This window comes from Zosterops lateralis, assembly GCF_965231275.1.
Source record: "Zosterops lateralis genome assembly, chromosome: 1".
NCBI classification, from domain to species: Eukaryota; Metazoa; Chordata; class Aves; order Passeriformes; family Zosteropidae; genus Zosterops; species Zosterops lateralis.
In genome coordinates, this window is record NC_139762.1 from 112,428,248 (window position 1) to 112,444,236 (window position 15,989).

General features: G+C 37.4%; 1 protein-coding gene across 2 annotated transcripts in view; it reads right to left on the reverse strand.

Annotated features, from left to right (window-relative positions):
- Window positions 1-15,989, reverse strand: part of ST18 (ST18 C2H2C-type zinc finger transcription factor) — a 99,815-nt gene that overhangs the window by 38,799 nt on the left and 45,027 nt on the right. For both annotated transcript variants that reach the window (XM_083870112.1, XM_083870113.1), the window contains 4 exons: window positions 10,442-10,632; window positions 5,384-6,175; window positions 2,489-2,623; window positions 626-716 (listed from right to left, as the gene is read on the reverse strand). In XM_083870112.1, coding sequence (XP_083726238.1) covers window positions 626-716; window positions 2,489-2,623; window positions 5,384-6,175; window positions 10,442-10,632 — 1,209 coding nt within the window. The remainder of the gene's footprint in view (window positions 1-625; window positions 717-2,488; window positions 2,624-5,383; window positions 6,176-10,441; window positions 10,633-15,989) is intronic.

The window sequence follows — 15,989 nt, forward strand, 5'->3', positions numbered from 1 at the left end:
GGCTTGCTGGAGACAGAGTGTGTTGACTCTGCCCCACCTGCAGCACAGCTGTGATTCCCCCAGCTGCCTGTCTGGAAGTCTTTCCCAATTTTACTTTCTCCCTGCAGGCAGCATGTAAAACAGAAAGGAGGGTTCCAGGAAGGAAGATGGCATTCCTGAGGGTAATAAATGTAGTTTTTAAACAGATTTTAAAATAGTTCACTTAAAATGTTCTGTTTGGCTAAAAGGGAATGTGCCTTGATTGGAAGTCCCTGTCAATGACTAGCAGGTAGTGGTGCAAAACAAATGGGTTTTAGTTTCCATTGGGTTTTCCAGTTGTAGCAATAATAATGTGGTTTTCATGCCTTCCCCTTGTACATGATTTTTCAGTGTGAGGGCTGTGATGAAATTGTAGCTTTAAATATCATCTATGAAAATACTAGCAGAATTTGCCATCCTCTGTGCTGCAGCCATTTTTTATATAACGGAATTAAACACAATTATTTGGTCATAAATAATACAGGCTGCCCTTACAGTTCATAGACACTCTTCAGTGTAGTACATACCATCTAATTCCAAGATGTGCCTATCAATTTATTCCTGAGTACGTGTTAGTTTTAAGTGAACAGGAATTTTTCTGATCTACCTTCGGTGCGTGTTGCGATTGCTGTTGACGTGTCCTCTTCCAGTGCATCCTGGGGTGGGGCACTTTAAAACATTTTCATGCATGGCAAGAACTAAACAGAAATAATAATTAAAAAATTGATAATAAAATGCATCAATTAAAACCACATATCTTTTAAAAAATGAACATGTCCTCTTTGAGCCCTGATTCTCAATTCTTTTACATTTTTATCACAAATGAAGAGGGGGAACAAAGGACTTACAACACAGTGACCACGGTGCCTCCAACATAAACCAGTTTATTTCTCTATTACTGTGGTGTGGCTTCCCATGGGCACAAAATTGTTTATACAGACTTTAAAAGAACTTAAGTGGAAGTCAGCAAAGATGTTAAATCTTGAAGCCCTTTATACACCACTAACACTGGAACAGGCAGGTGATAGAGGAGCCCTGGGCCACACAGTCCATGTTTCATGGAGCTGCAGTCCCCCTCTGTCCCAGGGAAGGAAAGCTCCCAAGTACAGGAAGAATGTTTATACATTTCATCAGATATTTTGTGTATGTCCCTTTGAACATTGCACCTTCTGGTCATCTGAGCCAGGCTGAAACTACCTTGGACCAATCAGTAATAGTTCCAAGCAGCAGCTTACACTCTCAGTAGTGATTACAGCCTCTTGCCTGTACATTTCTTATGCCCTTGGATGTGGGTCACCTCCGCTAAAACTGACATATGTTAAATATTATACATTTTTGGGGAACGGTGTTTCACAAAAGTTGGCTGTTCAGTCCGTGGGTTTGTTCTGCCAGGAACCAAATCCTAACTTTTTTTTTTTTTTTAATCTCATCAGGACAGAGCACATCTAATTGGAAGTGTGATAATTAACAAGGACTTGTAAATTTTAAGTTTTTTAGGAAGTTAATGTTGCTAAGGCTTCTTAATGCAGCCTGCTTAATTCAGCAGATGTTTCCATAAATACCAGTTTAGTACCGCATTTTAAAAAAGGGAGAGCTACAGTTAGGAAGAAGATTTTGGTAAAGTGCAAATATCCTTTTAATTTGTTGTTATGCATACCACCACAAAGAACCATCTGACTAACTAAGTTGTTTAAGCGGAGAGTTTCACATTAAGCTTTGGCTTATTACACAGCATTTCATTGCATCGTGTTGCAGGATTACACACACACACACACTCTCTCACACAAGCCAATGTAATAAGAGCAGCACAGTTAGAAATAAGCAGGGAAATTCAGTCTAGACTAGGTATAAAAGGGTTAGTGTGATACTGTCACAAGAGAGGGACCTGCTATGGATGCTTCTTTCCAGCTTCCTGCTTATTTCTATCAGTACATCCCATGAGTGCTGGGATGTTCTGGTGGAAATAACCTCTCTGAGCTCAGCAGTAAGGGGGACACTGGAAACATTTCTGCATAAGCATGCCCAGGCCTCTCATCTGTTGGCAATGAAAACCAGCAGCCTCAGTCTGTGATGGCAGCAAATGAGGCCACAGCTCTGAAACAAGCAGGTGATGTTGTGCCTCAGCAAAGGTGTGAGTGAGCAACATCTTGAAAATTCATGAGACTACACCATGCAGGTCTGCCGGGAGCGTAGGCATAGGTTGTCTGATCTTGTTCTTCCCAAGCTACCTAAGGAGCCTGCTGCAGTTTGTAATGATGCTGCTGAGGAGCACTTGAGCTGCACAAGTGTGGGAAGCAGGACTGTGACTATGAGCTGGAGGGCAAAGAAGGTGTGATGGCCTCTTTCCCAGTCTCATCCTGCAATCTCATGCAGAAAAAAAAAGGGATTCTCCTCCAGCACAAGCACACACTACACACAATATTGAGACAGATCCAGTTGTTATTCTGGCCTGCAGGGTGATGATACTCACTTTCTAGTGGCACTCTAACTTTGTGTGGACAGCCTGAGAGGCTGCGGTGGTGAGGGTACAGCCCAGTCACATGCCCTGTGCCATCACATCCTGGGATGGGGCATTTGGTTTCTCTCTTTTCAGGCCTGGGTGAATCTGCAGAGAAATCAGATAAAAATTTTGTTTGGATTTAGCCCCTGTCTGCACTCAGCAGAGTGGTCCTAGCAGTGTGATATTCTCTATTTTATACTTCAGATTTAATTCCTGTCCAAAGTTTTAACAGGGATGTATGCAACTGAAACATCACTACATGTTTTCACACTGTGTCCTTTAAACAATGATTTCCCTCGCCCAAAATGCCATTTATGTGCTAGACTGTATAGCTTTAGGATTGCAGTGTCGCTTATTCCATTCAGAGCCTCAAACAGGACAGAAGCCACAATCCAATAAGCCAGAAAACTGGCAGCATGAGCCAACAGCAAGATCTATAAAGGAATAAATAAAAAAAGGAGAAACAATCTTTTGCTCTGTTAATGTCAGACTCCAGGAAGCTGGGACAACCAAATAAAAGCTGAGGTGTGAAACAAATAAACAAACAAACAAAAAGCATTTCAACCAGAAGCCATTCCTTAAATATCACAGATCTCTAGGCTGTAGGTTCTTTGTTAGGAAACTGAATACATGCCACTTTACATTTGAGAGGCAAGGCAAGCAGCTCCCTCTGGTACACATGGCAATGCTGCTTTGTGGAGCAGCCCACAAAGGCACTGAAAACATGGAGCAGCCGATACCATTTCAAAGGCGAGGTCTCAGCCCAGCCCCACAGCTACCACTCTGTAACGGCCACAGTGCATGCCCAATTCCTGTTTCAAGCACCTAGAATTGTGCAAGAAGCATTGGTCAGAAAACCTTTATTTGATTTCCAATGCAGGATCAAAAGTCTGGGCGAGAAAGGAATGATTTCTGGTCCAGAAAATCTCTTGTGAGAAATCTGAAGGAAGTGGCCGCATAAATTGCTGAGGATGGTTTTAGCTCCATCTGTGATTGGCTGCCAACAGCATTTGGTGCTGGGGGAGAAAACAGCTGCAGCCAGAACAGGGAGCTGCCTCCTTCAAGCTCATTTTTCTGGACTATGAGGTAGGATGTGCTCAGGGACAGAATCACCAGAGCAGCTGAGGGTTAAACTTCCTGGCAAGTTTTTAGAATAAGAAAAATAAATTAAATAAATACGAATGAAAGAAAATAGACTCAGCATCATCAGGAGACCACATGATTTTTAGAATCACTGCAAATGGAAACTGCTGCAATAGTGAACAGAAAATAAAGAGGGACCCTGAAATATGATTTAGTGTTCCTCTGGTAACTGGAAAGGTTTATCATGAAATAGATCTTTTTCTGATGTAGCATCCAAGAATGAAAATTAAGAGCTGATATATTTGATGATAGATTTTTTAGAAATAAAACCCAGTTAATTATATAAAGTGGAGAAATTATGTGCCCGATACAACATTGGCTACAATCATATGGTGCTTATACCACCCAAAAAAACCCTGGTGAGTTTCTCCATGGGTGTTACCTCTGAATTCATCTGGAAACCACAGCTAATTATAATATGTGGTTAATCAGGAAAGGATAGATTGTGTCATTCTTACATCACTGCTCTTTCCTATATGTGCTGTGGGAAAGTCACATTAACATCAATGTAAGCACAGCAACTCTCAGGGTAGGAAAGGATAACTATAAAGTTCCTGCATATGCCAAAGTCATCTGAGCAGATAAATGTTCAAGTAGTTTAATAAAAAGGTAGATTAATATCATGCATGCACAGCTTAACACATGCTAATAAAAACACTGCTTCAGATGGAAAAATGAGATGTCTGCATTTTCTTCCCAAATACTGCAGAAAATATTTTATAGTTTCAGCTCCTAAAAATGCCTGTCACTTCTCTTTCACATTAAATGCTTTAGATTAGTAAATTACTATAATATTTGTGATGTCCACAGGAACTACTCTAAAGTTACATTAGAAATACCAAAGTAAATCATTTATCAAAAGCAGAAATTGCATCAATGCTAGGGTGACCTCGGGATGTTTGGAAGGCCAAAAGGAAAAGTCAAAGGACAGATGAATGTATTGTTACTTACTACAGAAAGGAGTGTGCTTATAAAATGACATCTCTTGATGTTCTGTAATTATACTCAATTGAGGAGTTTCATACAAGACAGCACAGTTTTTAAATCAAACCCAAATCTTTTAAATCTCCACTTCTGGAAGCCTGATTAAGTGCTTAAAATTGGTGGTGTTCCTACAGGTTTGTAGGATACCACAAACCCTCAGAAACAATAAAGATTTTGGAATTTACTGGTATTTCTGCTTATGGCAAATGAGGCAAAAGAGTATGGCTTGTACTTCCCTGGCTCAGAAGTGCTGGATGTAGCAAAATGTAATGTTGATGTAATAATGATTGATACATGAAATAGACTGAACTCAGAAAACACATGGCTTAGGAATTAGGTAGTATCTTTGGGAGAGGCTAGTTATTCACCCTAAGCTCGCCCTTGAGCACAGTTTTAATGCCTTGTCTTTTGGCTGCTGACACTTTGGAGGTTTGTATTAGCACCCAACAGAGGAGGAAGCAGAGGAGGAGGAAAAGGAGGAGAAGGAATGTCAGTGCCAGCTACACAGGCCTTTTAGTACCCATTACTGATCATTTCACATAGCAGTTCGGCAGGAAGCCAAGTACCTAGCATTTAACCTGGTTAGACGTGAGGCACTAGTGTGAAGGTACATAATTAACAAAATTACCAGCTAAATTCCAGATTCTTTACTGTTGCTATAAAACCCAGCTCAGAATCCTCTATCAGTCACAGGATAAATGCTTAAGCCAGCAAGAAGAGCCAAAAATACTTCCTTACGTTTGCTGCTAAATATCTGTCTCCCACCAATGTCAATAACTTTGGTTTGTCTCCTTTCCCCTGCTAGATGCTCCAGAAGAAACCTATCCAGTTCCTTGTAGGTGCTGTGGAACACATGCCCTTGCTCTGCCTGCAGAGCAATTGCTTGCTCTAGCAAACTCAAGTTCCCTTTCGTTTTGTCCAGCTCAACTGACACGTCTGTGGTTTCTGACAGGCACTCGTTGTCATCTTCCTCACTTTCAGGGAAGAGATTCTGAATTCTCTTCTCAAAAGGATCCGAGTGAGGCTCTTGGGTTGCTCTTAGCTCTGCTTCTGAGTCACAGAGTGTTTCACAAGGACCATATTCGACCTCTTCCTTCTTAATTTCTGGGACTTCCAAGATGCTAGGTTGGCTACACTCTACAATATATTTCTGAGTTACATGGGGCTTCACACTAGTTTCTTCTGAGAAATTTGAAGAGCTATCCCACTCGTTGTCCATAATTTCAGAGTTACTTTCGTTTTCCTCAGATGAACAGTATTTTGGGTCAGAAATAGCAGTCTTTTCCTTTCCTTCAGCTGAGCTAATCAGGTAACATTCATCAGTGTCATCACTTTCTGTTTTTAAGGATTGAATGCCACTATCATTCAGATTTTCTGCCACTGTTTGACTGGGTGCATCTTTTGCTACTTTTCCCATGTTCATCAAAGATTTGGCCACGGCATCTTGATAGCTGGAGTAGTTGTCTTTCCTTTGACTGGAACTTTCTTGCCCACCCAAATGAGGGGTTTCCTCTGATGGAGTACTCTCCTCTGTATGAGAAAAAAGGCAAGAGAAATATGTAAGAATAACTATTTTTTGTATCTTGTCAAAGTGACATGAAGATATTGACTTACCAATTACTGTTTCATTACTCAGAAAGGTACTCTGAAATGACTGAATTCACACCAAGGATCCATTTGTAATGACTGCTTGCAGCATGATGAAAAATCCTTCTAAGGTTATATATACTTTATAATATAGTTCCAGCACTAAATGAGAAAATAATTATACCCCCATTTCTCACTGATAGTGAAAACATATATTTACTTAGAACACAAGCACATACACAGTCATAAACATGTATATAAATATAATGCGCCATACATTGATATTACATATATACATATAATCTATTTAATCTGTGCATATATATGTGTGCTTATATATATATATATATATATATATACAAGCACACAAACACATTTTAAAATTCCTCTGATCTATTTTCACTTTAATTTCATCTAAAATTCCCAAATATTTTCTCAAAATAAACCCTAATTACTTTGCCAGTCACCCCGGATCCCATGGAAGATCTTGATGTAAAAATCCTCAATACTTCACAAAGGGCAAGCTCCTGGTCACCATTGAAATTGCCACACTAAGTGATAGATCAGGTCATGCACAGGCAAACAGAAATGATTGTTATGTACAGACTCATAAAGGACTTGTTAAAGACACCACTGAAGTGCATCCTGTCTTTATAAACATCTTTCTTCAGAAGAAAAGCAGCAGCCAGCAGGTAATAAAGGCTGCATGTAGGAGAGGTTGTCAGTGTGGAAGACAATATGCCTTTTGTATCTCATTTAATTTTTTATAAACATTTCCTCTGACAAGGACACTCAAAAATACATCTCCATCATCTTCCTTTCTGGTAATTATCTCTCTAAAATCAACACTGGTTTTGCCAGGATCAAGTAAATATTGCCATAGTAACTAAAAGCATTTTTGGATGAAGGGAAGAATTTAGTCACAACACTAGCCCCTTCAATAATGCTGATTATAGGGTACATTCTTTTGTTGGGATCTATTCAACATAAACTGAAAAATTTAACATTTTACTTCCTAGAAAAGAGGATGAATAAACAAGCATAGACTATTTCATAAGATGTGTCTGTCCTTTCCTGAAACAGAAGAACTCCAGGTTTAAATAATAAATTAAGCATAGCCTAAAATGCAAATGAAGTTTCTCTCAATAACACAGTGAGCTATTAAGAGAAAGTGTAAAGGGTTATGATAATTTTAAAGTATTATGAACTACAGAAAACAAATAAAAAGCATTTTCAGTGAATATGTCCAATTCATTGAACTATTCTCTCAATCCACTTAACTACCCACATGTGTACAATAATGATTTATAGACATTATACCTAATTATGCATATTTGGGCTGTGTTAGAGTGCCTAACAAAAGCTCTAGAAAGCAACAATTACCTCTGTTGCTTAGCTACATAGTTTAAAATATTCCTATTAAGTGCAGATTATTGTGGAGGGGAAAAGGGGGACAAAAATGCACATGTGCACCACAATGCATTTCACTTTACTGCTGCCAAACTGTTAGCATTTTGGGTCATTTCCAGTTTACATAATTGTTTGGTTCAACTGTTTGTTATATGTTAAAAGAAAATATTGATTAATTCTTATTCTTCTTCAGAAAATTGGACTCATGCAGGCAGAGGTGGCCTTGTGCACTGTGTGCATAAAGTTGTATTTAAAGAAGTGGCTGTAAACCTTCATGTAACTTTTTAGCAGCTGGTCTAGTACCACACACATTGCAGTATTCTGAATAAAGTCTGCCATCTTTTCACATCTCAGCAAGTAAGAATGATGATTTGGCTCTATAACTAACTTTAGTCAAATGGATTTCCATTATTTGCTCTTCTGCCATTTGGAAAATAAGAGAATCCAATCAGTGGGTAATTTCAAAAAGTAACAAGATCTATCTTAAAAGACATCTCCCACCCATCAGAATAAAACAAATCAAACAAGATGTTCAACTGGAAGAGGCTTTTTTCAGTTATTTTTATGTGTGAAAAATGAAAGATAAATTCATGATAAAAAAAATTTTGTTCCTTAAATAATCAGAAATTTTTAAAGCAATGTTTAAAAATTTATTGTTGAATCAGTCTTAATGGTTCAGCTGTCCCAGCTTTGCTTCTTACATCTACAGGCTGTAAATTTACTTTTAAAATAATCAAAACTCAGCTTAGTTTACAGTTGCATCAATCCATGAATCATTAACTTATCAACTGAAAAGAATCATGAGTTCATAATAAAGTGAGCAATATTACACTAAGAAATCCCAAGTAAACCTACATACCCAAACCAAATGTATGCTTGCACTGAAACTTGTTTTGCAGCTGGAAAAATTTATGCAAATAATGTAAGTGGTATTATCATTGACACAAGCAGGTCGGAATGCATCATACTGGTATCCAATAAATCTTTTCAAAGTCAAGTGGGATTTTTTGTTTTAACTGAAAAGCATGGTTTCCCTATTTTTTTTATCAACAGTTGTGGCTCAACATTTTTCTCTTTCCCCTAAGTTCAATAACTTAGGTTTGTTAGTATATGACACAGAGTCTACCTTTACACTCATCATAGTAATTTCTCTTCATAGAGTTCTTCAAGATGTGCAGAGGACAGAAAAAGGGGAAGGAAAGGACATTACTGAGTGCAACTCTGGATGGTCAGGAACCAGGCTGAATCAACACAAAATATTAGCTAAAATCCAGATATCTAAAAAGTCAGAACAAACAACAATGAAACCCCAAGACGAACCATACAGAAACCCTTATTCCAACAGATTCCCTTCTGCTGTTAGGAGCTAGGAATATTCCCTGCAGCCTGAACAGGCACTGAGAGGTATAGGATTTTTCCTTGATGATTTTTTCTTAAAAATGTCACCCAGTAGACAGAGACATTGCCAATCAATGTTCTGTTTGAAGATGGAGCTACCTTCTAGGCTTTTACAGCAATGGGATGCAGACCTTTGGAAAAATCTCCTCCTATATGATTTGCAAGTGACAACTGACTGAAAACTTTGCTGTTATAGAAATGTGACAGAGACCTCCACTATTTTGGTAGAATCAGGATTTGACTCTTTCATCTGGATGATATTCTTCTTCCTTTTCTGTGTGTTTTATAATAATACTATGTATAAAATTTGTGGAGTTTGTTTTGTTTTAAGGGAGTTCATTTTAGAGTGGATAAATACACAAATAACTAATATCAATTTATCGTAAAATAATAGGACAACCCAGGCTGGAAAGGACCTTGAAAGACCATGTAGGTCCAGTCTTTTGTGTTAGAGGGACCCTAGATGATATAATCTAGCACCCTGTCCTTCAAAAACATTTGATAAGAAGAAACTAAGTGGAAAATAAATTATCGTTTAATTCCAATAGCAACCAGCAACGTAGTGAGATTTAAGTTCATTCAGTTTACACATTATCTATGATTACTAATTTCCCAGTGCCAGATCAAATTCCTTTTATTTTAACATTTGCTGTGTGCAGGTGACTGCCAATGTCTTTCTAATATCTTCCATTGATATCTTCTCACTTGTCTGATTAACTATTTTGGCAGGACTTTTTAAACAAATATGTGAAAAACAATTTGGCTGGAGACTTTTTGTTCAACTTGAATATATATTAAAAATATATTAGAAAGGAAGAGTAATCAAAACATACTATAGATATATCTTTCTGTCCCCTCATCCTTGTCCATATTTTCCAGCATACATAGTGTAGAAGCTGCTATAAATTGCTGGATATGTTTGGCAATGTGTTGGAATAGCAAGTATAAAAGTGCTGAGTCTAATAATCGTGTTAAACAGAACACACACAGCAGTCACACGCATGAAATTGCTTTGCTAAATGTTAAAGTCAACAATGTTTTGCTAAGCATTATTTTTCCCTCCTAAGAGCTCAATATATTCCAGTGAAAATCTGCTCTTCAGAAATGTGTGGGATGGTGGTGGGCTTAAGCTTGTCCTTTGACAGAGCGAGTGGAGAAGCAGATGCTGCTCCATATCTGACCTGCTGCAGTAGTTGTCTCTGTGTGACCTACAAAGCATTTACTAGACCCCAGGAGAAGTTATTGTACAAAATAAATGAAAGTATGATGCTTAAACCTGGACAGAAAGACACCATTTCAACTGCCTTAGAAGTCCAACATGTCTTGCATCCTGTTTCAAAATACTGGTTTTTTATCTCCCTTCCTGTGGAATTCAAGTTCAAGTGGAGTTCAAGCAACTACCTGGAGCTGAGCTGCTTTCGAGGACACTGATATCTTCTTGTAGCTCTGTCCTGTCTTCATTTTCTTCTTTGCATTCCAAGCTGGGGCTGTAGTGGCGGGGTTTCATTAACAGGGACTTCCTTTTGTTAACGGGAATGCCTGACACCTGATCTTCAGCTTTTCTCTTCTTAGCCATGGAGCATTTGTAGGCACTGCAATGATCAATTGCCAGAAACAGAAAAAAAAAAATGGGAGAAGTAAGGAGCAAATTTTTTAAAAATAGCACCACCCTATAGTTTAATTCTAAGTAAAAAAAATGAGAACTGACAAAATGCTAAATCACTTTCAGTTTCAGCAAATTGTGTCTACTGGATATTTAAATTTAGCTCAGGTATTGAAAGTCCAGGCCATAGGCAAATCCTATTTCTTTTCACTGCTGCCAAGATATTTTTTGGGGAAATGGAATGAGGAATAAAACAAAACCAAAAAATCCATAACCCAACATCCTTATGGAAAAGATAAACAAAATGGTAGTGTTGATAAATCAGGAAAACTGCTAAAGGGAAAATAATACCACCAGTTGTATTACAAAATCCTGAGCCTTTGGTCCATTACCTTTACATCAGTATGAATATCCAATTACACACGTTGAGTTCAACAGCATAAAACCTGTGAGAAACACACTATAGATTGACAACATTTTGCAACACAGGTCCCTCTTTCAATATTAGTCCTGAGCATTGGTTTCATTTAATTTACTCCAGCCATAAAGACCTGGTTTAACCTCTTCTCAGGTCTCTTTATAGATTATGAAAAAAGGCTCCTGCAAAGGGATATTAATCTCACTTAAAACTATATCCATGTGAAAAAAGGGGGAGCCTTTTTTCACACAGATGTAGTTTTAAGTGAGGACCTATTCCCTGGGAAAGGTGTTACCCCATTCAGATGCCTAATTTTCAGATGACTGACAGGAGAAGGAATGGCAGGATTTTAGAGAGGAAGTTTTAGCAGGTTTAATATACTTCTTTCAGTTCCTAATAGACCCATATATTGATCTGAATATTCATTTGGTTCTACAGTTTGTCACGGTACAAATCTCTATGGCATGTAGGTGTTACAATATAAGACACATCCCTATAGAGGTTGGAATTTTCATCACTCTTTTCTTAATAATTTCTCATGTAAATGATTTGACATGATCTTGTTTTTCTCTCACACAGAGTAGACTAAGAAATTTTTGTTGCACAAATAATAGTCCTCATATTATATCTGTCAGAGATGAAAAAACTACATATATGGATCTGTGTAATCCACTCAATGGTTTCTCAACCTTAGGTACCCCCAGGGTTCATTACAAATCTACACGATGCCCTCAGGTGTTGGATTTTGCATTTGGCTCACTGACTTAGCTGCAGGATTTGCAGGAGAAAAAAAAAATAAAAAAAGTATGAAGAGAAGTCCTATTGGTTACACATCTTACAAGCTCAACAGCATAAATTAATCCTTCCAAGGTATCTTATGTGAACTAAATTGGCTCAGGTTCTGATTGTTTTGGATGAAAGCATATGACTAACTTGAGCTTTAAAAAAAAAACCCAAAAAAAACCCCAAAAATGCTTTTGGCTAATCACCTTTTTGGCAATCCCTCATTGCAAATACAAAGGACATGCAAATACAAAGATCTGCATTTTAGAGGGAATGTTAAAATTCCGGCCTATGCATCTAAAACACTGCATATTCTTGATCTTCTGAAAGGCAAAATGCTATGGGCATCTGGAATCCGGGAATATGGGATGGTAAGCATATTCTGTAGTTGAATAAAGTATGGCTTCTGTGTTATTTCTCTGTGTATGAAAAGAGGATAACATAAATATCATAATAAAGGTCAGAATCACAGTAGTATCAATGTACCACTGGAAATAATGCCTTTATAACAGATATCAGAGATGGATGCAGTGTCAAGAAATATGCAAAATTTTTTCTAAGGAAATACAGTTACTTAGTTAATATTTGTGAATGGCAGTTCATACCAGTCTTTTGTTCCAGGAAATTGAATAAATGACGGAAGTTTGAAATCCCTTCATACACATTTTTTTTTAAAAAAACCAAAACCTTCAGTAGGTTTGCTTTTGATGTTTGTCATTATTTTTCAAGCTACCCTTCAGTAGATACTGTAAAGTGTTTAGGATATGATGAATTTCCAGTGTTTAATCAAAACTACTGCTGTTTTTTACACCAGAATAATTATTAGGTTTTTGGAACAGAAGATCCAATTGGATCATGTAATATGCCCTCCTGCGCAACACAGGTCACAGAACTTCATCTATTTCTTCAATATTAATCCTGTAATTTGTCTGAATATTGTCAAGATTTGACTAACCTCAAGTTAAGGGAAAATGTGATAATATGGTAAATTCATTGCTGTTTTCTTGCTGACTGAGTATAACCTTTTTCTAGTAACATAATGTTACAAGTCCCACATTGTGGACTGGCATAACACTTATTCAACACATTGATTTTTCACCACAACTGGAAAAAAGAGAATCAAGCTCAGATGTCAGCAAACCATGTCAGTGTGGGAGTACTGCTGCCACCTGCCACCTGCAGATCTACTCTGGGAAGTGAGAGCACAAGGATCCCACCTAACAGAACCACCTCAATTTACAGCAGTAAATCAAATTCTGCTGCATGAAAGTTGGGACAGGCAGCCCACAGATCTTCTTGGGAGCACATTGGTTGTGCTAGAAAATGTCTCCTCTATGAAAGACTGACACATTAGCGTGTCCTTACTGTATCTTTTTCTGTTCATGAGCAGCCACCCATCCAGATTTCCTCTTATAGGTCCCATCATTTTTAAAAAATGCATAAGATTCAAGTTTTAGTAAAGTCATTCCTGAAACCACTCTATTACAGGAAGTTAACAAACATAATTGTCACTTATTTCTTAGGAAGTTCAAATTTCTCTCCATTCTGCAGGAAGAGATTTTTCAGCTCTTGCTTTTGCTGACGATCCTTTAAATTGCTGGTTTTGAGCTTTACTTGGAATCTCTTAGTTTGCAGGAAGAAGTTTAAAGTTCTATTACATATCAGAAATCCCTCCCCTTTTCTACCTTACAGTGCATAAAATGAAAAATTTAAATAAAACCAGAAAAAAAATCACAAACGGCAGCTTTTTCAAGTACACGTGATTTGCTAAGAATTTGATAACGGAAGACAGGAATTTTAGTACTATGAAAAGAATATATTTATGCCTTTGTAACATCCTTGTCATGCTGATTTTACCTTCGTCTTTAAAAGTTTTTATTTCTCTCTTTTTCTTGTGCACATCCATACATAGACACGCACGTAGGTTATCACTGATTTGTCAAGCTGTACTTTGTCAAGTGGTAAACCTATAATTTAGCTTCTCTATTACTCCTCTCCTAAATTCAACATCTAATAGTTTTGTTGCTATTTTTCAATGGCCTGCTTGTTGTCATGGAACACTGGTTCAGCTGTCAAGGTTATTTGGTAATCTGAGGCTCATAAAACAGGAGAAGCTCTTTTTGTTATGAGCCCAAAGCCAATATATAGTTGGGAGTTTTTCCCAGTTTAATTGTGCTTAAATTTTATGGATAACAAATCATGTTTGTATTATCTAGAATGAACAAAGTTTTTATTATATCTTTTTTTAGTGAATGATTCAGTTCCGAGACCAGTCTTGTGTTAATTGTTGTAGTGTAAGTCAAGAGGTTAAAATCTAAAACACTTAGGACCTGGTTGCATATATTGAAAAAAAAAACCAAGATAAATCTTTCATAGAGATTTCATACCAAAATATATTTGGGGGGAAATTATTGGGTCTTTCTTCAATTTCTTTTAAGATCACATCTTGCAGTCACTGTTAGTATGCAGGCAGTACTGTCGATTGGATCCCCACTACAAAACAACGTCTCAGAAGAAAGATAGAGGTTTTAAGTAGTCCCAAATACATAAAGCTTCTCTTAAAAGCTGGTCATGCTTGGTTGTTGTTGTTGTTGTTGTTGTTTTGGTTGGTTGGTTGGGTTTTGGTTTTGGGTTTTTTGGTTGGTTGGTTTTGGTATTTTGTGGGTTTGTTTTGTTTTGTGTTTTGTTTTTTGGTTTTTTGGGATTTTTTTTTGTAATTGGTTCATCTAAGTTATATGTTAGTCAAGCCTTCAATCCAACCTTTAACCACATTGTATCCAGCAAGGATTTGTTGTAGTTAATCTGCTGGCAAGACTTCCAGATCTCTGAGGATTTTTTCTTATTCACAGTAGCCTGCAGATTGGCAAAGCATGAAAACAGAGCAAAGAATTGCCTTAGTGGGTAAAACTAGAGGTACATTCGGCCTGAAGACTGGTGTTTAATAATGCTTGTAATGGATGCCATGTCAAATAATGAGACCAGAACACATCACATACACTTCTTAGATTCAGGAGAATAAAAAACTGCCTTTAAATATCAAGGCACTTACATTTATTTTCTACTGCTATGTGAGGATCACATACTTTATGTGAGTTTGTGCAACAAAACTTAGTGGAACTTTTTAGTTGTGGAGAAAATTATTTTAAATTCATAACATTAATTGGATTTTGACTGTTTGCCTGACTATTGAATTACAATTAAAGGAGACAGCATCTTCTGATGTGCAGAAGCATTTAACTTCACACAAGTATTTACACAGAGAAGGTTAGTCTAACTACTCCTTAATCATATTGTGGTCAAAGATATTGCCAGACGCTTTAAACCTTGATTTGATTTATTTTTTCCTAAACTTTCAGATGCCCTAAGACAATGTAGTCTAATACTACAGTTTCCTTACAGGAGGGAAGAGGTGGTATTTGAAAATTCAGCGATGATTGCCCCTTGAAGATGAAGTAGTAACTTACAAGTGTCTGTCATGGTTGGGCTTCTTCTAAATTTTAAGAATCAGAAGTATCTAAGAGAATGGTAAATTTCAAACATCCCATTGTAGTCTCTCTTTAGAGAACAAACTCAGTTTGTTCTCTAAAACACAGATGAACTGGATTCTGTCGAATTTTTTAGCACAAGGGCTTCCTAGGGTTTAGGCTAGAGTAGTGAAAATATCTGATCACCTAAAATCACAGAAAAATCTTGAGTTCCTCATAAACTGATGATGATTAGGAGAATTTATTAGCATTGGATACAGAAAGAGGATGATCTGCTCCTAGGATGGATCATATGTCAGTTGAAATTACATTGCTGATATAATTTACATCGACCATCAATAACAGAGGTTCACGAAAGGGGCTGTAATGTCAAAGTTCAAAAAAGAGTGCTGGTAGTCTCATCACTGCAATAGAAAACCCAAATGGGTGTTGCCAATTACAGTAACTTCAGATGAACAACAGAGGTTGGGAAGAAAGGTGGAGTGTTACCGTGACTCTGGTTTGTCATCAAGTTAAAAAATATTTATGCTCCACTTTCTTAATTAACTCTCACTGTTTGTGAAGAGTGTATGCAAATCTTGTAGCTCAGTGAGAGTGAAAGTGTTGCCAGCTCTGGTTGCTCTAAACAGCATAACAGACAGAAAGATGTTTCGAAAAGTC